Genomic DNA, 20,768 nt, shown 5'->3' with positions numbered 1-20,768 from the left:
TGGCTGTACTGGCTCTTTATTGCTGCACTCTGGCTTTCTCTAATTATGGTGAGCGAGGGGTACTCTTCTTTTAAGCTTCATAAGGGTCAAGACCTGTGTTCATTATTATTATGTCCAGTCCTTAGAGGGAACCTTTGACATAAAGAATGCTTTCAAAGAGAATCTGTTAAATGAATGGATTAAAAAAAAATTCAACTCCTTAACATATACTGTTCCTGCAGCATTTACTATGGTCCAGGTCAGTTCAGTTGCTCAGTCGTGTCCGACTCTTTGCGACCCCATGAATCGCAGCACGCCTGGCCTCCCTGTCCATCACCAACTCCCGGAGTCCACTCAAACTCATGTCCATCGAGTCGGTGATGCCATCGAGCCATCTCATCCTCTGTCGTCCCCTTCTCCTCCTGCCCCCAATCCCTCCCAGCATCAGGGTCTTTTCCAATGAGTCAACTCTTCGCATGAGGTGGCCAAACTATGGTCCAGGGACTATCCTAATCGACTTACATTTACTTCATTTTTCTTTCATTTCACATACAAACCAGCTGTACACTGGTTTCTGTGCCTGTACCTCTCCTTCGTTTATGTTCCTGTGTCTCTCCTGCTAGACTGCGATTCCAGAAAACAGAGTTTGAGAGTTAAAAACAAAAAACCCAACCACAGCTACCATCTCTCCTTTGTGGTGTTAAGGGGACCACAGTTAGGGGAGAGCCTCAGGAAGGAATGGATGGTAACAACCAGAACTGGAGGAACAATGAAGTCCCTTCCGGCCCTAACATTTTGCGTTGCTACGACCATTGACTTCTAGATGCTCGGAACCACTCAGCACAGAAATCTCGGGGGGCGGGGGTTTCCCCTCCTAGGGCTGTATTTCTGGCTCCGAGCTTTGTGATGAAGTAGTCACCAAGGGCATTAACCTCCGGAGCTCCTAGAGAGTACAATGCTTCTAGCAGGGAAAGGGCTGCTCGGCGACGGAGCTCGGGACGATGACGTACTTCCGGCCTTTGTAGGTTTTCTGAGTGATGCTGCCTGCGCGGCAGACCTGGAGCTCCCACGATCCCGAAGGTGAGTCTCAGGCACTTTGTTCCGACTCGCCTGCCCCAGGAAGATTAAGATCGGTGCCTTGGAATAGGTGAGGAGGGGACGTCTGCGCGGGCGTGGCCCCCGCCAGCCTCTCGTGGTCACCTGGACACACGCCTCGGGTAGAAGGAGGTCCCGCTCCTGCCCTCTCTGGAGTCGTGGGAGAAGACCCCCTTGTGGAGGCAGAGCTTTGTGACCAGACCCGAGGTGAGGAGGTGGAAGAGGGGCTTCCGGAACTTCCTTTCGCTCCCTGTCAAAAGCCCAAGTTAACATTAAACAGCATCGCATCTATTTTTTCTTTAAATATTTCAAAGTAAATTACAAGCATCGTGACCTGTCACCCTTAAATAGTTTCGTATGTGCATCTCTGAAACTTAAGGACATTTTACATACACAAATCATAACCCCGATATCAACACACCCAACTAAACGTAAGCGCATTCCCTAATATTACCTGACACCTACTGCATATTCGAATTTACCCTCGTTGTCCTACAAGTGTTTTCTGCAATTGGTTTACACCAACTAGGGTCCAATTAAAGACTATTCGTTGCATGTAGTTGAGTCTCTTAATTTAAAACAGTCCTATCCTTCCCTTGGGCTTCCCTGATGGCTCAGTGGTAAAGAAACTGCCTGCCAATATAGGAGATGTGGGTTCCACTTCTGGGTCGAAAAGGAAATGGCGACCCACTCCAGTATTCTTGCCTGGGAAATAAATCCCATAGACAGAGGAGCCTGGCGGGCTGTGGCCCATGGGGGTCTCAAAAGTCTTGGTCACAACTTAGCGACTAAATAAGAACAATAATCCTTCCCCTCCTTTCTCCCCACCCTATTGCCTGGTTGAAGGATATTCCAGTCCTTTCCTAGAGTATCTCCATTTCCGAATGTGCCAGTTTCCTCATAGTATTTAAGTTATTCATTTTTTCTTTGCCATTGTGATCAGTTTTCCTTTGGAATTTATTTTACAACGCAGGTGGTTTATTATTTTCATTGTCTCTTTGTAATTGCTAATATGCTGAAGCTAATAAAAAAGCTCAGGAATTCCCTGGCGGTCCAGCAGTTAGGACCTGGCGCTTGGAGTGCACAGGGCAGGTTAGAACCCAGGTGAAGGAACTAAGATCCCTGGGTAGCACACGCGTGGTGTCAGAAAAAAAAGAGAAACGCTCTTTTACACTCTTTCTGCCACCTCGTGGTTTTTTTAGTTCAATTAAGGAAGATGAAGACACTTCAGATTCTGTAATTGTATCACTCTTTTATCATATACTTGCTGCCTGACACATATAGGCACTTGGTGAATATTTTGGAAGTGAGTCCCCTTTGTGAATATCATGCAATACACAGAAACTGAATCTTGAATTTAGGATGAATTGCCCTACTTCCTTGTACACATCTTCAAGATTATGGCTTTCACTGTATTATAATTTTATCCCCATGAGTTATAAACTCCTGTGTATACCCAGCTCTCAGCACAGCTCGTAAATATCTGCCCAAAGATTGAAGCTCTTTTTTCAAACAAAAGTTAAGCTCTTTTGTCTTTCAGTTATGTTTTTTCAAAGTTAATTTGATGAATATATTGACATTATACCTAAGTGGCTGTCTTTTCGATCCAGTGCACTAGCCTCTACCTCCACTCCTTCAATGCTTGCCTTTTCTTCTTCCACTCTTGCCTCCATCTTCATTCCCTCAGCTCGCTTACTATCCAGTAGCAGAGCTTCTTAAAACATAAACCCAGCCTTGTCACTTACCCTTCAGTGGCTTTCCTGTGCATTTAGAATAAAAAATAAACTTCTATGTCCTGTCGGGGGTTTTGAACCATTCTCTCCCTACAACCCACCTCTACTCTGCAGAGCTCAGTCCTTACTGTTCTTAGGGCTCGTTCTCTCCCTACAACCCACCTCTACTCTGCAGAGCTCAGTCCTTACTGTTCTTAGGGCTCATTAGCTACCTCACCTCTCATCATCCTATCTTAATAGGTCCTACATTTATTTGATAACTTGATGCTGGTTGGTTTTCCTCACAGTACTTATCACAACTGCTCATTATTTTATCTGCCTCCTTACTTTTGTTGTTGTTGCTGTTAATTAATTTTTTTAAATCTTCCCCATTAGAGTGAAAGTTCCAGCAACACAGGGACTCCTTCTCCCTAGAACAGAGCCATGAAGCAGGACAGCAGAAGGAATCAAATAGGAAAACTTTGAGTAGTTAATGTAAATGGCACCAAATTTATTGACTGTGTTTTGAAAATACAAGAGTCTTAAACCAGTTACAGAATTCAGTTTCTTTCAGTTGTAGAACTGAAGTCCATGATAAGACTAAGGTCTCCCTTTCCTTGCTGGCTGCCCCTGGGGACAGGTCTCAGCTTCTGGAGGCTGCCTGCATTCCTTTACAGGTGGCTCCCTCCATCAGCAAGTTAGTGGTTGTGAATCTAATCCTTCTCATGCTTCAACTCTCTGACTTCCTCTTCTGCTAAAAAAAAATTGCTGTTAAAGGAGTTATGTAGTGGGTTAGGCCCACCTAGAGACCTCCTAAGGTCAACTGATTGCTAAACTTAATTACATCTTAATAATACCTTTTTTCATGTAAACTAACAATCTTAAGGGACATGATAACATGATGAAGATCATAGGGCAATCTTAGAATTCTGCCTAACACAGTTCCACTCTTTATTTATTCTGCAAGTTGAGGGTTGAGGGACAGTTGGGTTATTTCTAGTTTGGAACTATTTTGAATAAAACTACTCTGAACATTCCTGTATTTTTAGCTTTTAGTGGGCATAAGCACTTATTTCTTTGGGGTATAAATCCAACAGTGGAATTACTGGGTCAGGGGGTACACAGACATCCATCTTGTCAAAAAATGTTGAGACCATCACTCAGTATCTGAAATGAAAAGACAGCTGAAGAGATCCTCTCACTAGGACCTAGGTACAGTCCTCACTAGGTATAGAAGAGGTTGCTGCTCTTACATAAGGGTTTTGAGAAACATGGGGTTCGGTGGGCTGACATCTGTGGAGGCATGGTTTCATGGGGCAAACTGTTGTTCATTAGTTGGCACTCAGAGCTGTTTATTTTAACAAGTCATTCCCTACTAACTGATTTTCGAAAGCTATGGGTTGTCACTAATTGATGGACTTACAAAAATGTGTTCTCTGAAATGAATTGTTAATTGAATAGATCAGTTCTGGACTACTTATACCACAGCTGCAGAACATTTTTATTCTCAAGCTTTAAGAGATAGTTCTAAATAATTTTCCAAAGTGGTTGTACCCATTAAAGTATCATACCAATGTATGAGAGTTCCATTTGTTTCAATTCCTTGTTGATTTACCCTTAAATTATAAGATGTGTATTTACTTTTAGAATTTTTAAAATGAAGTCTATTGTTCAGTATTTCTCCTGACACCAAAGGCATTAATACACTCCTTTTACTGAACTGACCATCTACCACATCTTGTTATTATAAAGAATTTTAATTTTATATTCCTCCCCTTTTGTGTAGTAAAACATTCTCATGTAAAAAATGTAATAAGGGCTATCTATTGAAAAATTCCACATCATACCTGCTCCCAACCACTTATTTCCCATTTCCAGGGACAAGTAATGTTGCTCAGGTATCCAAATATATATATGTATATATTTTTTCTTCCCCTTTCCCTTTTGTTAATATTTTTCACAGTGGCTCTCTACTCTGCTTTTTTCACTAAATGGATCTTGCCCATCCTTTCATATCTGTACATAAAGAGCTTCCTCATTTTAAAAAACTGCATAGCAGTAGTTATGGATAACTATATGGATTACTATAATTTATTTACCTAGTCCCATCTTGGTGGTCATTTGGGTTGTTTCCAACCTTTGTCTCACAAACAGTGCTTTTATGTACATCATTTTACATGTGAGTGAGTAAATTGTTTTACAAGAGATTTCCTCCCATAATCATTTAAATTTATCACCATATTTTGTCAGTTCTTGAGCTTATGTTGTTTCCTCTATTTCATACCTTCTTTCTGAGTTCACCTTTCTTTGCTGAACTCTATATCCTTTACTTACTCTCGTAGGAAGTGTTTGTGGGTTGTAAATGACTTCATTTTGCTCTATTTACTTATATTTAGCTCGGGGTAAATTCTGTGTTAACAGTCATTTCTCCACTCCGATTGCCTTCTAGACTCTGGTAGTGAGCACTTTGCTGTTTTCTTCATAGGTAATCTCTTTTCCTCTGGTAGCTATTAAGATTGTCTCTTTATTCTTTTCCTCTGGTAGCTATTAAGATTGTCTCTCTATCCACAATAGACTTCACTTTCACTCTATTATGTCTAGGTGTGCACTCCTGATCTGAGAGGTCAGGCCTTCATTTCTGGAAAATTCTTAATTTTTTCTCATCAACTATTATTTCTTAGTCATTCACTACATTCTTTTCTTCTGAAGTTCCTATATATTAATGTTGTAGTGTCTTAATATTTTGTATTATAATATGTATATATATATGATATGTATGAAAGAGCAGTTAACATTAACTGCTCTTTCATATTTTTTAATATCCTGTTGCATTCAGAGTAAAGTCTCAGTATTCTCATAATCACTGTTACTCTTCAGCTGTGTCCATTCTGTTGTTTATCCTCTGATGCATGTTAAATGGGTTAGGGTTAGAGTCTGTTGTTTGCTTGGCCTGTGATGTTGAATCTCCTGCCAGCGCCCTTTCTCTGCCTGCCTAATTTCTGTTAGTTATTTCAGGCCCAATTCAAATGTACTTGCTTCTAAGCCACACTGTTTCACTGCTTCACGCTTTGTCAGAATTATGTTTTTCCTACTCTTTGCTCTGTAGACATTTGGTTAAAGCCTCTTGTTTCTTTTCTTTTTTAAATTTAATTAATTTGGCTGCCTTGGGTCTTAGTTGCGGCACTTGGGATCTTCTCTTTTGTTGCAGTATGCAGACTTCTAATTGTGGCATGTGGGCTCAGTTGCTCTGCAGCATACAGGATCTTAGTTCCCTGACCAGGGATTGAACCCACATCCCCTGCACTGCAAGGCAGATTCTTAACCCTTGGACTACAAGGGAAGACCCTTTGTTTATTTTTTTGGAATAAGTACTTTATTTCAAATGACTCAAGAATCAGAAAAAATATAGAGGGTATTATGTGAAAAGTAAAATGTCCTTCCTCTCTTATCCTAGGTCCCTTCCCAGAGGCCATCCTTCTGTAATAGTTTTTCATTGCCATAGTAATGTGGTGTAACAAACAGTTACAAGTCTTTGGCAGGATAACAACAATAAACATTTATTTAGTACATGAGTCTGTGGCATTTGGTGATCTAGGCAGCACTTACTTGTACATCTGCAGTCAGCTGTGAGCTCGGCAGATCTCAGCTGGAGTCACTCACATGTTGGGGCGGGGCGGGAGGAGGGGAGGTTATCTGGCTGTTAGGTGACCTAGAATGGTTTCATCTGCTCCATCTGAAAGCCAGTATATCCTCTTAGCAGTTAAAGAAGACACGGGCGTGCAAGAGCAATCACACTAGCTTCTGTCCCACTTGTTAGTATTACACTGGCCAAGTCAGGTCATGTGTTGAACCCAGAATCACAGCAGGAGCACACAACAAAGTCCATGTCTACAGGGAAGGGTGAAGAAATGGGGTCAGTAATGTTTTCTGCCATATGCCTTTTTTTAAATTTCAGTTTCTAAACATACATATGTATACCTTTTATAAACATGAATGATAGCATGATATTATTATTCTTATACTGTTTTTTTCCCCATTATTTCATTAAGACATAATTTTTCTCATCAGGTGTATCCTCCTGAAGAAGATTAAATCAGAGGATCTTAAATCAGTTACACCTCCACCCCAGGCTGGATTGAGCCCTTCTAAATTAATCCCAGGATGGCTTCAGCAGGGGAACAGGATGGACTTAAGATTGTGAAGGTGGAGGAAGACCCTATCTGGGACCAAGAACCCTACCTTCAAGAGAACAACTTTTCTGGCCAGGAAGCCTCCCGCCAACTTTTTAGACACTTTTGTTACCAAGAGACTCCTGGTCCCCGAGAAGCACTGAGCCGGCTTCGGGAACTCTGTCATCAGTGGCTGAGGCCTGACACACATACCAAGGAGCAAATCCTGGAGCTCCTGGTGCTCGAGCAGTTCCTGACCATCCTGCCTGAGGAGCTCCAGGCCTGGGTATGTGAGTACCATCCCGAGAGTGGGGAGGAGGCAGTGGCTGCAGTTGAAGACCTGGAGCGAGAGCTCAGTGAACCAGAGAACCAGGTGAGAGGAGGAAGATGGCCTTCTGGACATAGAATATGAAATGAAGGGTGAAGTTTGGTGACCCAGGTTGGTTGGTTGTAGCCACATGTATTAGTTCTCTGTTGCTGGGTAACAAGTAATCCCCTAAGCTTTAATGGCTTAAAAAAAACAAATACTACCTCCCAGTTTCTGAGTCAGGTTTTGGGAGCCACTTAGGAGGATCTCTCATGAGGTTGCAATGAAGATGTCAACCAAGATTATAGTCCCCTGAAAACCTACTGCAGCTGGTGGATCCACTTTCAAGATGGTTCACTCCCATGGTTGCTGGTAGGCAGCCTTGGTTCCTCACTGGTTGTTGGCAGGGGTCTTTACTGGGTTTCTCCTCAGGGCTCATTGAGTGTCCTCACAACATGTCAGTTGGCTTCTCTGAGAGAGAGACAGAAATAGAGGAAGAGAGGATAAGGGTGAATCCTCACGTTTTTATGACTTAGTCTCAGAAGTTATATACAATGACTTCTGCCATACATTCTATTCAGTAGAAATGAGCCATTTTAAGTACAGCTCTCACTCAAGGGGAGAGAAATCATACTCCACCTTTTAGTGGAAATAATGTTGAAGAGCTTACAAACATATTTTAAACCATCACACCTCATTGGGCCACTCTTTTCTCCCCCTTCTGCTTTTGGGTGTGGAATTAAACTCTGGGCTTTCCACTGTGCAATTGCATAAAATGTCTCATACAGTTCCATATGATCTCTCTCATTGAGTGTGAGTCCAGGTTCCAGTAGTCCTCCTCTTATGAACCCAAATATACCTACCTGCCTTTAGGCCCCAGATTGTGAACATGGACTTGCTGAAATGCTCTCAGGGGATGCAGTGCATTTGAAGGCCAAGGAGGAATCAACAGCTTTCCAGCTTCAGTCCATGGTGATGCAGCTCAAATGTGAATCTTTTGGGGTCCACAAATTTGGAGAACAAGGTAAGGACGTTTTCAGGTCCATTCAGAGGATCTCTGGTGGTCCAATATAGGGTAATAGTTGAGACTGTGGACTCTGGGGCCAAATTGTCTCAGTTGGAATTTAAGCACTGCTACTTAGAAGCTATGTGACATTGAACAAGTCAAGTAACTTTCTGTGCCTTCAGTTTATGCATCTGTAAAATGGAAATAATGAGAGTACAGAGTCAGAGTCATTTGAAGATATTAATATATATAAAACATTTAGAGCAGCACCTGCTTTGTAGTAAGCCCTTCACAGTGCCTGCTTGCGTACATCTTCTCTGGAAGCCTCACCTTGTCTGGGTGACCTCCAGCCATTTCAGCAGGTGCTGGTTACCCCTTACTTTGTCTCCATATCTCAATTTAGGTTGTTACATTACACTGCCAGTTTTAGGATCCAAAATTGGATCCTAAATATTTGACATGAATCTTCCTCTTTCCCATCCTATGGTTATACTCTTTCATAAAGGAAAAAAATGACATTTATTTATTTATTATTCTAGATGGTGAAACTGTACTTAAAAACCAGGACTTGACATCAAAACAGGAAGTCTTAAAAGAAATGGAACATTTTGAGAATAGCAGACTCCAAAGAGATATTCCTTTAGATTCTAAATATAGAGAAATGTGTAAACATGAGAGCAGGGAAGAGAAACAGAGCGGACAGCCCACTGGAGAGAGACGTCACAAGTGCAGCGAGTGTGGGAAAAGCTTTACTCAGAGTTCAGTTCTCATTCAGCACCAGAGAATCCACACTGGGGAGAAGCCATATGAATGTGAAGCATGTGGAAAGACCTTCAGCCAGAGGTCAGGCCTGATTGAACATCAGCGGAGCCACACTGGAGAGAAACCCTATCAGTGTAAGGACTGCGGGAAAGCTTTCCGTGCCAGCAATGGCCTCATTAGACACAGAAGGATCCACACAGGGGAAAAACCATATGAATGTGAAGAGTGTGGGAAAACCTTCCGCCTAAGCTCGTACCTTGTTCAGCATCAGAGGATACACACTGGAGAGAAGCGCTATCACTGTAATGAATGTGGGAAAGCCTTCAGTCAGAATGCAGGGCTTTTCCAGCATCTCCGAATCCACACTGGTGAGAAACCCTATCAGTGCAGTCAGTGCAGTCAAAGCTTTAGTAGGCGAACGCTCCTTATAAAACATCAGAGAAGCCACACTGGAGAGAGACTGTATGAGTGTGATGAGTGTGGGAAAGCTTTCAGTCATCACTGCAACCTCAGTAGGCATTTTAGAATCCATACTGTTGTCAAACTGGACTAAACTAACCCTATGGACCGCCAGGGCCCTTCAGTGAGGTGATCCTTGGGAAAGTAAGATATTCAAATGGCTTATTTTGCTCTTAGGAAATTTGTTTTGGAATGCATGGCTTTTTTTGCAGACCATGTGCTGCTGTTTCCTGAGTGGTTGACTGTGGGTGTGAGCATGTGGGCACTTGCTGGGCAGCTTCCTTCTTCCCTATCCCTTGGTTCATTTCTAACAATTTCCCTTAAAGCAACCAAATCTTACCAGGCTTGATTCCTGGTCAGGGAACTAGATCCCACATGCCATGTGATGAGGCCAATAATAATAAACCCTTTGCAATGTTCCTGTTTTATTCATAGCCTTTTTTGTCACAGGCTTTCGAAGTTTAGCCATGTGGAAGGCCACTGTAAGCAGCATGATTGAGATTATAAAGAAACGGAGCCTCTGACCTCAGGCAGCTTACGCTTACCTGGGGAGACCAGCAGGTCCAAGCCATTTACTGTCAGGGTTAAACACACAAGTCTGGCACCACACTGTCCAGGTTCAGTACCTGCCTCTCCATCTGTGAGCTCTGTGACCTTGGGCAGTTTAATTAAATGTCCCTATGCTACAGTCTCCCTATCTATAAATATAATAGGGGATAAGAGTACCCTTCTCATAGGATACATGAGATTAATACAGATTTGTAAAGCACTGAAAATATAACTCAATAAATGTACACTGTGATTTACCTAAGAAATACCATCTCATGAATGTAGGTGGAATTTTAAGTATCCTGTTTGAACTAAATGGAATGTTAAATGCCTCTGCTGACAATCTCACTATAGTTTTCTCCACCATCAAAATGTTAATCATCAGAATTTCAAAAGAAAGGAACTAAAAGTTCAACTTAAAAATATACCGTGCTAAGTATGTCTTCAAAGTTTGTTTTAAAAAAGTTAAGCCTATATATGTGTATATATATATATGTAAAAAATATATATGTGTATATATATTTGGTTTTCCTTATAGCTTGGGGACCATAACAACAACAAAAACTAAAATTCCTTGACTGTTTCATTTGGAAACAGAACATTAGCTAAATGCAGACTATTTAAAATAGTGCTTTTTTTTTTTTTAGCTTTACTTCAGGGCATGCAGAATCTTAATTCCCTGACCAGGGATGGAACTTCATGCCCCCTACAGTAGAAGCATGGAGGCTTAAACACTGGACCACCAGGGAAGTCCCCAGAACAGTGCTTATTGAATTTTAGAGTATCTACAAATCATCTGGAATCTTGTTAAAATAGATTCTAATTCAGAAGGTAATGGTGGAGCCCAGGAATCTGCATTTTCAACAAACTCCCAGTGATGCTGATGCTGCTGGTTCATGGAGCACATTTGAATATCAGGACCCCAGACAGTCCTGATGGTCCTTCTACAGCTAGAGGTGTCAGGCAAATCCATTTCCTTCTCATCCTCCCACTGCAACCCCTATGTCTGCATGCTCCCCACTGCCAGCCCCACCCTCAGAGGAGTGAGATGCCCTGAAGTGCAATGGGCAGGTGGCTGAGGTGGTTGGGAAACCAGGCAGCATTCTCTGCTCTGCACAGGCAGATTCATCACTTGGGAAGTCTAAGTGTTCCTGTAAATGTTTGCTTTAGGAAAAAGCCGCTGCTCCAGAGCTTCCGCTATGCCTCCTCTCTTCCCTTCACAGGAACTCCCAGGGTGAGGGGAAAAGAACTGTCCATGTTTTACAAGCACAGTGCAGACCTGCAGTCCTCCCTGCCCCCGCCCCCTGCAGCATCTCTGGACACAAGGACAAGGACTCAGCGGCCTGTCCTTAGCTAGGGTGCTACTACAGACCACACTCACCTTCAACACAGACCTTCAGTTTCGTCCCTCTGATATTCCAGCCCCAGGGCTCAGACAGCCCTTTCCTGTCTCACCTTTCCAGAAAGGCAAAGAAAAGCCCACAAAGGAGAAAGCAGCCATAAAAGAGAGGCGCAAGGCATAAAGAAGAAGAGCACAGGGGAGGAGAGGAGAGATGGGAGGAAAGGGCCTGATAGGGCAGGCCTGCGACCTAAGGAAACCAAAGGGAGAATTGGGGGATGTTGCTTTTTTTTCAGTTTCTCTTTCATCAGTCTAGTCCAAAGTGTTCTAGTCGCTGATAACACACTCCGGCATTCAGCCTTAAGATGGTGACATGAAGGATTTTCACTGCCTGTGAGCAGAGGAGCATCTAGAAAAGAAGGGAAGTTCAGGCAGTGAGCAGGGCACCCAGCCAGTCAGCAGCATCTGCTGAGCACCACTTTGGGACAGTGGGCACTGTTGCAGGGACTTGGGACACATCAGGGAACCCTGCTTGAGAAAAACAACAAACAGTAAGTATAATAAATGAGGTTTCCCAGGTGGCGCAGTGGTAAAGGATCCGTCTGCCAGTGCAGGAGACAGAAGAGACACCAGTTCAATCCCTGGGTCCAGAAGTTCCCCTGGAGAAGGAGATGGCAACCCACTCCAGTATTCTTGCCTGGAAAATTCCATGGACAGAGGAGCCTGGTGGGCAACAGTCTATGAGGTCACAGAGTCGGACATGACTAACAACTAAGTACAGCACATAATAAATAAATGACAGTGTAATAAAGTGTTTTGGAAACAGAAGAACAGGGAGCAGGATAAAGGAGTGGGGTTTCATTATCTCGGGTGGTCAAGGAAGGCTTCACTGAGAAGGAGGCATTTTCGCTAAGATTTGGAGCAGGTGAGGGAGTTGGTGCTGTGTGGGAGGGTGACTCAGGAAGGGGATGGGCTGGTGCAGAAGCCTTATGGTGTAGACCAAAAAGCTTTCCCCTGGGGTTTCACAGGTGCTCCTCACCATCCCCCTAGAAGAGGAAGACATGCTATTTACCATTCACATTCACTGTTGAGTAAACTGAGCTTGGCAACATGAAGTGATTGTCATCTCCCAAGCAGGCGAAGTTGAGCAAAGTATTCGAGACTGACTGTCTAGTGCTCTTTCCTACTGCTGCTGCTGCTAAGTAGCCTCAGTCGTGTCTGACTCTGTGTGACCCCATAGACGGCAGCCCACCAGGCTCCCCTGGCCCTGGGATTCTCCAGGCAAGAACACTGGAGTGGGTTGGCATTTCCTTCTCCAATGCATGAAAGTGAAAAGGGAAAGTGAAGTTGCTCAGTCGTGTCCGACTCTTAGCGACCCCATGGACTGCAGCCTACCAGGCTCCTCCATCCATGGGATTTTCTCGTCCAGAAACTTTGTCCTCCCCCAACCCTCCACAGCTGGGAAAGATTGAGGGCAGGAGGAGAAGGGGGCGACAGGATGAGATGGTTGGATGGCATCACTAACTCAATGGACATGAGTTTAAGCAAACTCAGGGAGATAGTGAAAGACAGGGAAGCCTGGCATGCTGCAGTTCATGGGGTCAAAAAGAATCACAGCATAGTGACTGAAAACAACAACCCACCCCAGCCCCCAGAAAGTTGTTCTCCCTTATCCAGAAAACGTAGGTGAAACCACTTAAGCAGGTGTCAAATATTTTGTGTGACTAGCTCTGTCTTGGAAGCAATGGGAATGGGCGTGGCACAGATACCCTGGTAGTGCACAAGAGGAAGAAATGGATGGATTCCTGGAGGTCAGGAGATGCTAATGGTGGGGCGGGAGACCCAGGGAGTGATTACCTTATATTATTACATACCTAGTAAGTGTTTACATTCCAGTTCTTTATGTTAATATATATGGATGGACTCCTGGAGGTCTGGTGATGTTAATGATGACGGTGATAGGATGGGAGACACAGGGACCAGGTGCAACCAGGTGCAGGACCTCTGCAGGCAGCCAGAGCTGGATGGGAAGGGGAACGGGGAAAGCTGAAGGGTGGGAGAAGGAGAGACACGCTTGCTTCTTGGTGGCAGGGCGCTGCTGTGCTGTGGTTGGTTCCTGTCCACTGGTGTGGCTGTAGGTGAGTTACTTCACCTCTCTCTGCCCAAGTGGAAAGACACAAAGGGCATGTCTTTAAATGTTTGCTTAAATCGGGACCCCCATGATATCTGCTGTAGGGAGCTCCGTTAGGCATTACTGATAAAATGGATGCACGGCCCTAAACCCCCTCCCTCTGTTCCGTAGGCACAGACCTGGAATGAAGGAGTTAGGCTTTGCGATTCTGACTTGTTTTTTCCTTTCCTTGGCTGAGTTGACTGAAGAGAATATTAAGGTGCTTATTGTTTTTGAGAGGAGCATGAGAAGGCATAAAGCCTTCTGCAGCTGTGCTCAAAGAATAATTCATAAAGTTAATCATTGACATTTGTTCAAGGACTTTTAAAAAAAGACTGTTCCAGGGTGAGCACACAGGCCGCAGCTTGAGGCCATGGGAGGGACTGCTTGCTATCTGAAGCCCATTTGTAAGAAAAGTGTTTATGGCAAAGGAGTTTGCTGAATTGAGGGCTTAGGAATAATTAAAATAGAAGCTAAAGAGTTAAGGATTGTTGTAATATTAGCATATTCTACTATAGCTTATAGAAATTAGAGACTTTAGAGATATTATTAGCTAGAAGCCCTTTCTAAGAAATAGTGAGCTTAGGATACTAGGGGCAAACAGGACTTAAGAAAATAAGAAATAAACTGAGGAATGTGGTATGCAGCCCAGACATTAGCATGAGTTACAGTGTATTCACAAGGACACATGAGAAAAAGCAGATAAGAATCACTGAGGAAGGAGCCTCTTTTGAGGGGCAAGAATGATTTTTGGAGAAAAATAAATCTGGGTCTATGGGAACTAAAAATATCAAACCTCTGACCTAATGCTTTTGTAAAAGTATACAAGAGAATCATAAGCTTGAAATAAACAGGCAGTCCAAGAAAACTGAGAGGCTGCCTGAGTTTCTTGCCGGCACTGCTCACCCCTTCAGGTTGAATCCCTTGCTGCTGGAGCTGGACTCTGGCAATCTGCCAAATGTGTTTGGCTGATAGGTCTTGTCTCTTTCAATTAGATTTCCCCTTCATTTCTTTTTTCCTATTGCATCTTATTTGCTGGAGCTTCCCAGGTGGTGCAATGGTAAGCACATCTTGCTTATCCATTCATCTATTAATGGACATTCAGGTTTTCCATGTCCTGGCTATTGTAAATAGCACTGCAGTGAACGTTGGGGTGCATGTATCCTTTCAAGCCATATTTTTCTCCAGATAATATGCCCAGGAGTGGGATTGCAGGATCATATGGTAGCTCTAGTTTTAGTTTCTTAAGCAATCTCCATACTGTTCTTCATAGTGGCTATACCAGTTTACATTCCCAACAACAGTGTGGAAAGGTTCCCTTTTCTCCACACCCTCTCCAGCATTTATTGTTTGTAGATTTTTTGATGATGGCCATTCTGACTGGTGTGAGGTGATACCTCATTGTATCACCTGTGTTTCTCTAATAATTAGCGATGATGAACACTTCATGTGCCTTTTGGCCATCTGTATGTCTTCTTTGGAGAAATGTCTATTTAGATCTTCTGTCCATTTTTTGACTGGGTTGTTTGGGGTTTGTTATTGTTATTGAGTTGCATGAGCTGTTTGTCTGTTTTGGAAATCATCCCTTATTGGTCACATCATTTGCAACTATTCTTTTTTTTTTTAATTTTATTTTATTTTTAAACTTTACATAATTGTATTAGTTTTGCCAAACATCAAAATGAATCCGCCACAGGTATACATGTGTTCCCCATCCTGAACCCTCCTCCCTCCTCCCTCCCCATACCATCCCTCTGGGTCGTCCCAGTGCACCAGCCCCAAGCATCCAGTATCGTGCATCGAACCTGGACTGGCAACTCGTTTCATACATGGTATTTTACATGTTTCAATGCCATTCTCCCAAATCATCCCACCCTCTTCCTCTCCCACAGAGTCCATAAGACTGTTCTATACATCAGTGTGCAACTATTCTCTTGGAGTCTATAGATTGTGTTTTTGTTTTGTTTAAATCATGATTGCTTGCGTCATCAAAATCCCCAGGGGTGAGCATCAGCTATGAAACAGAAATCACAGTATTTTTGGTCACCTATTCACAGAAGTGACATCCCCTCAACATTACCGTATATATTGGTTGTGTGTGCTTAGTTGCTCAGCCGTGTCTGCCTCTTTGTGACCCCATAGACTGTAGCCCGCCAGGCTCCTCTGTCCTTGGGGATTCCTCCAGGCAAGAACCTGGAGTGGGTTACCATGCCCTCCTCCAGGGGATCTTCCCAACCCAGGGATGGAACCCAAGTCTCCTGCATTGCAAGCAGATTCTTTACCGTCTGAGCCACTAAGGAAGCCCATTCTATTGGTTAGAAGCAAGCTATTTAGAGGTTGTGGGGATTATGTAAGGTTTTGAATACTGGGAACTGTGGTCACTGGAGGACATCTTAGAGCCTGCCTACCACACTTTCCTCCCATGTTAAGTCTTCTAGTTCTCAAGGACAGTGTGATGATAAAATTAACATATCACATCATTTATGCATTTAAATTTTTGATATTTAAGTGCATCCAGATTGGCTGTGCCAATTTACATTCCATATCCCTGCCAATATTTTATTAAACTTTTAAATACTTGCCAATCTGTTAGGTGTGTAATGGTATCTTGTTTTTATTTTTAATCTCCAAATATTAATGGAATTATGCCTCTTTTTATATGTTTATCGGTCATTTGCATTTCTTCCTTTGTGAGTTTTTGATTCATATCCTTTGTCCAGCCTCCTTTTGGGCTTTTTAAGTTTTTTTTCCCCCAGGCTGTACCATGTGGATTGTGGAAGGTCTCTGTTCCCTGACCAGGGATCAAACCTGGACCCTGAACAGTGAGAGCATGGAGTCCTAACCCCTGGACTGCCAGGGAATTCCCTAACTTTTCCTTATTGATGTGTAGAAATTCTTTATAGTCTATATATTAATCCTATAATTAATATGTATTAAGTAATCCATATTAATGTGTGTACATTTGTGTATATGTATACATGTACATGTGTGTGTATATATGCTGCTGCTGCTGCTAAGTCGCTTCAGTTGTGTCCGACTCTGTGTGACCCCATAGACGGCAGCCCACCAGGCTCCCCCATCCCTGGGATTCTCCAGGCAAGAACACTGGAGTGGGTTGCCATTTCCTTCTCCAATGCAGGAAAGTGAAAAGTGAAAGTGAAGTCGCTCAGTCTTGCCCGACTCTTAGCGACCCCATGGACTGCAGCCTCCCAGGCTCCTCCGTCCATGGGATTTTCCAGGCAAGAGTACTGGAGTGGGGTGCCATTGCCTTCTCCAGTGTGGATATATATGTGTCATTAAAAAAAACGGGACTACCTCTGGAGCATAAGATATTGAATGGGAGTTCTGCTGAATCCCAGACTTCAGGTGGAGTGCACTTGCCACTAAATTATCTGGACTATCTGGAGAAGCAAGAGAAGTCCCAATTGTGGTCATGCCAGTTCCCTCTGGAACAAAAAAGGGCTACATGAGTCAAAGTGGAAAAAAAACAGCTTCATATAGAATCAGGAATCTAGCCTGCTAGGGAAGAGTCCCTCACAGCAGGAAGTCTGCAAACAGCCCTTCTACCAGGATTTCCTTGGGCCTGACTCTAGCCATCTCTGGGAGATATAGGGGTAACAGAGACCCAACCTTCTCTCCCCCCAGGAGTAATGACTTCACCAAGATATAAGTTCAGGTCCTCACGTGTAAACTTTGGAGGAAGGTGATTGCCAGGGTTCTGTTCCAGCACTTAGGGAACTAGGTTCCTTCTAGCTTATTTCTCCACCACTTCCTGAGCACGGACTGGTGTGTATAGCTAGCCTGGGCCAGTTCTGCCTTAGTCTTAGGACTAGAGTCCCTCACCATATCCCTTGGGTCACTGATTCTTCTTAACTGTGGAGCCACTTTGAGGGTCATGTAAGGGTGTAGGCCAGGCTCAGAGAGGGTAATGTGCCCAAAGCAAAGACTTTCCAGTGCCACATTTATGCTGCTTTATAAATATTACTCACACTGTCTCTATCTCTTGCATAGCTGGTGCTGATTTGCTCTTTAGAACTCTGTGGATGTGGTTCAGAGAAGGGCTTGGGTGGGGGGCATGGTGGTGGTGGAGGGAGGCTGTGGTGGGCAGTCAGGCCACATCACAGTGTCTGTGTGTGTGCATGCGTGCACACGTGTTCAGGCAGCCAGGCTACATCACTGTGTGTATGTATGCACGCGTGTGCTCAGTCCCTCAGTCGTGTCAGACTCTGCGACCCCATGGATTATAGCCTGCCAGGCTCCTCTGTTATGGGATTTCCCAGGGAAGAATACTGGAGTGGTTTGCCATTTCACCCTCCAGGGGATCTTCTGGACCCAGGGATCGAACCTGTGTGTCCTGCATTGGTAGGCAAATTCTTTACGACTGCACCACCTGGGAAGCCCTGGATATCACAGAACTGTGATCTAAATGATAGTCAGGGAAGCCAGGTAGAGAGCTACAGACTCAAGAGAGATTAAGAGGTGGGTGGTAGGAAGGAATCACAGATGACATCTGTGGTCCCTGGGTGGGTACTGAAGTCATTTATGTATTTAATTATGGAGCCCTTGAGAAGAACACATTTGGAAGGGGCAGATAATAAATACAACCTTTGATAACTGCCAAGTAGAGGATGGACAGAGGGCTCTAAAGATCAAGATAGAAAGTGAAATAAGAGTTTATTCTGTAAATAATTCCTGCCCACATTAGCAACCACTATCTGTACTAGTCATTTATCATTTGTTTATTTATTGGCCATGTGGCACAATGGGATTGAACCCATGCCCCCTGCATTGGAAACAGTCTTAACCATTGGACTGCTGGGGAAGTCCTTTATCATTTAATTGAAACCTGCATTCTATTAATACTCTTGTAAGTGGGTATTTGTAGATACCAGTATTCTTGCCTGGGAAATTCCATGGACAGAGGAGCCTGGCAGGCTACAGTCCATGGGGTTGCAAAGAATTGGACACAGCTGAGTGGCTAACACTTTCACATAGATACCAGACATTCCACTGAAAGCAGAAGCCAATCCACCTTAATGATGTATTTCACAAGGAATAACATTAAAGAAAATAACATTTGAGCATCAGAGTGTGGAGTAAGTGAATCTGTTACTGTTATGCATGGCTTACATTTGCACCTCAGCATGTGGGTAATTTCATGCCTGTTGAAAGAATTCAAGTCGGACTACTTGCCATCCAGCCAGGATTGGGAAGGTACAGGTTAGGGTGAGAAGGGAATGCAATGTATGTCACACAGAAATGAGTGAGATCTGTCTAAATCATCAATACTAAAATTCAGCACTAAAGAGTCACAGTTTACATCATTCACTCCCCTCTCCACGCCCCCGCCCCTAAGTATTTCTCCTTTGGTTACCTGCTCTGATGACTTGAATCCTGGACTCATTTAATCTCCTTAGTAGTTTTCACCATAGGCTTTATGTCGACTTTACTGCTACCCTTGCCTTTCTTCTCATGATGATTCTATTGTTACCCTGATTTTCTCCTTATTTACTGTTTTCTTGACTCCTTTGGCTTCTGCTGCCAATTTCCACAGTCACAATAGGACACACTTTTCACTTCAGTACTCAAAGACACTGCTTCACCTCCAGTTTTCTCTTTACAGAACACTCCTTCAACATCCCTGCCTACACACAATCGGAAGTGGGTATACCAATGCTCAGGTCATCAGCCTCTGACACCTATTTTATTTAGATCTTCCTGACCTCATGGGATCTGTCTTGATTTTCAGCTATGGATTCAGTGCCATCCTGTGGTTATTTTTATGTTCCATTATCATTTATCTTGATATTGAATATAGTTCCCTGTGCTACATACAGTAGGACATTGCTGTTTACCTGTTTCATATCTGCTGTCTGCATATCTGCTAATCCCAAACTCCTAATTTATCCCTCTCCCACTCTCTCCCCTTTGGTAACTCTAAGTTTTCTGCATCAATGAGTCTGTTTTGTAAATAAGTTCATTTGTGTCCTATTTTAGATTCCACATAAGTGATTTTGTGTTTCTCTGATCTACTTCACCTAGTATGATGATCTCTAGTTCTATGCATGTTGCTGCCAATGGAATTACTTCATTCTTTTTATGGCTGAGTAGTATTTCATTGTATATATGTAACACATCTTCTTTATCCATCCATTCAATGGACATTTAGTTGCTTCCATGGTTTGGCTACTGTAAATAGTGCTGCTATGAACACTGGGGTACATGTGTCTTTTTGAATTAGGGTTTTTCTCTTGATATATGCCTAGGAGTGGGATTGCTGGATTATATTTTTAGCTTTTTAAGGAACCTCCATACTGTTCTCCATAGTGTGTACTCAGTTACATCTCTTTGTGACCCCATGACTGTAGCCCACCAGGCTCCTCTGTCCATGAAATTTTCCAGGCAGGAATACTGGAGTGGGTTAGCCATTTCCTCCTCCAGGGGATTTTCCCAATTCAGGAAAATCTGCCCATGACTTCTACATTGGCAGGCAGATTCTTTACCACTGAGCCACCTGGGAAGCCCAGGGTCCATAGTGGCTGCACCAATTTACATTCCCATCAACAGTGTAGAAGGGTTCCCTTCACCCCATCATCTCCAACATTTGTTATCTGTAGTCTTAAAAATTTTTTATTTTTGATTATGCTGGGTCTTCGTTGCTGCACACGCTTACCCTAGTAGCAGTGTGTGGGCTTCTCATTGTGGTGGCTTCTCTTGTTGCTGACCGTAGACTCTAGGCGTGCGGGTTCTTCAGTAGTTGTGGCCCGTGGGCTCGAGAGCACAGGCTCAATGGTTGTGGTGCAAGGGGTTAGCTGCTCTGAGGCACTTACCAGACCAGGGGTCAAACCCCCGTCTCCTGTATTGGCAGGTGGATTCTTATTCACTGTGCCCCAGCAAAGACCCATTGGTGGGCTCTTTGATGACAGCCATTCTGACTGGCGTAGCTTTAACTTGCATCTCTGTAATAATTAGCAACTTTGAGTATCTTTGCACATGTGCCTTTTGGACTTTTGTCTTTTTTGGAGAAATGTCTATTTAGGTCTTATGCCCATTTAGCAATTGAGTTATTTTTCTGTTACTGAGTTGTATGAGCTATTTGTATATTTTGGAAATTAAGCCAAATCTGTGGCTTGTCAGTCACATCATTTGCAAATATTTTCTCCTAGTCTATGGGTTGTCTTTTCATTTTGTTTATTGTTTGCTGTGCAAAAGCTTATATGT

At 43.4% G+C, this 20,768-nt stretch overlaps 1 protein-coding gene across 3 annotated transcripts; it reads left to right on the top strand.

The window, feature by feature from the left end:
- Nucleotides 1-861: 861 nt before the first annotated feature.
- On the top strand, nt 862-10,304 carry ZSCAN31 (zinc finger and SCAN domain containing 31). 3 transcript variants are annotated; one of them, XM_025295714.3, is made up of 4 exons: nt 862-1,059; nt 6,855-7,328; nt 8,136-8,286; nt 8,808-10,304. In XM_025295714.3, exons 2-4 carry the CDS (start codon nt 6,948-6,950, stop codon nt 9,581-9,583), a joined length of 1,308 nt encoding a protein of 435 aa, XP_025151499.3. In that variant the 5' UTR covers nt 862-1,059; nt 6,855-6,947; the 3' UTR covers nt 9,584-10,304. The 3 variants fall into 3 exon arrangements, with proteins under 3 accessions (XP_025151499.3, XP_025151495.3, XP_044784227.2); XM_025295710.3 differs by having other exon boundaries at nt 862-1,281; XM_044928292.2 differs by lacking the exon at nt 862-1,059 and adding an exon at nt 6,522-6,699.
- The last annotated feature ends 10,464 nt before the right edge of the window (nt 10,305-20,768 follow it).

Source organism: Bubalus bubalis, chromosome 2 (genome assembly GCF_019923935.1).
Source record: "Bubalus bubalis isolate 160015118507 breed Murrah chromosome 2, NDDB_SH_1, whole genome shotgun sequence".
Lineage (NCBI taxonomy): Eukaryota > Metazoa > Chordata > Mammalia > Artiodactyla > Bovidae > Bubalus > Bubalus bubalis.
This window is presented reverse-complemented; position numbering and strand designations above follow the sequence as displayed.

Excerpts from the sequence above, each read along its gene's own strand:
- ZSCAN31 (XM_025295714.3), top strand. The coding sequence starts at position 6,948 with ATGGCTTCAGCAGGGGAACAGGATGGACTTAAGATTGTGAAGGTGGAG. Across the intron at positions 7,329-8,135 it reads TCAGTGAACCAGAGAACCAG|GCCCCAGATTGTGAACATGG; the intron begins GTGAGAGGAGGA and ends ACCTGCCTTTAG. Across the intron at positions 8,287-8,807 it reads CCACAAATTTGGAGAACAAG|ATGGTGAAACTGTACTTAAA; the intron begins GTAAGGACGTTT and ends TTATTATTCTAG.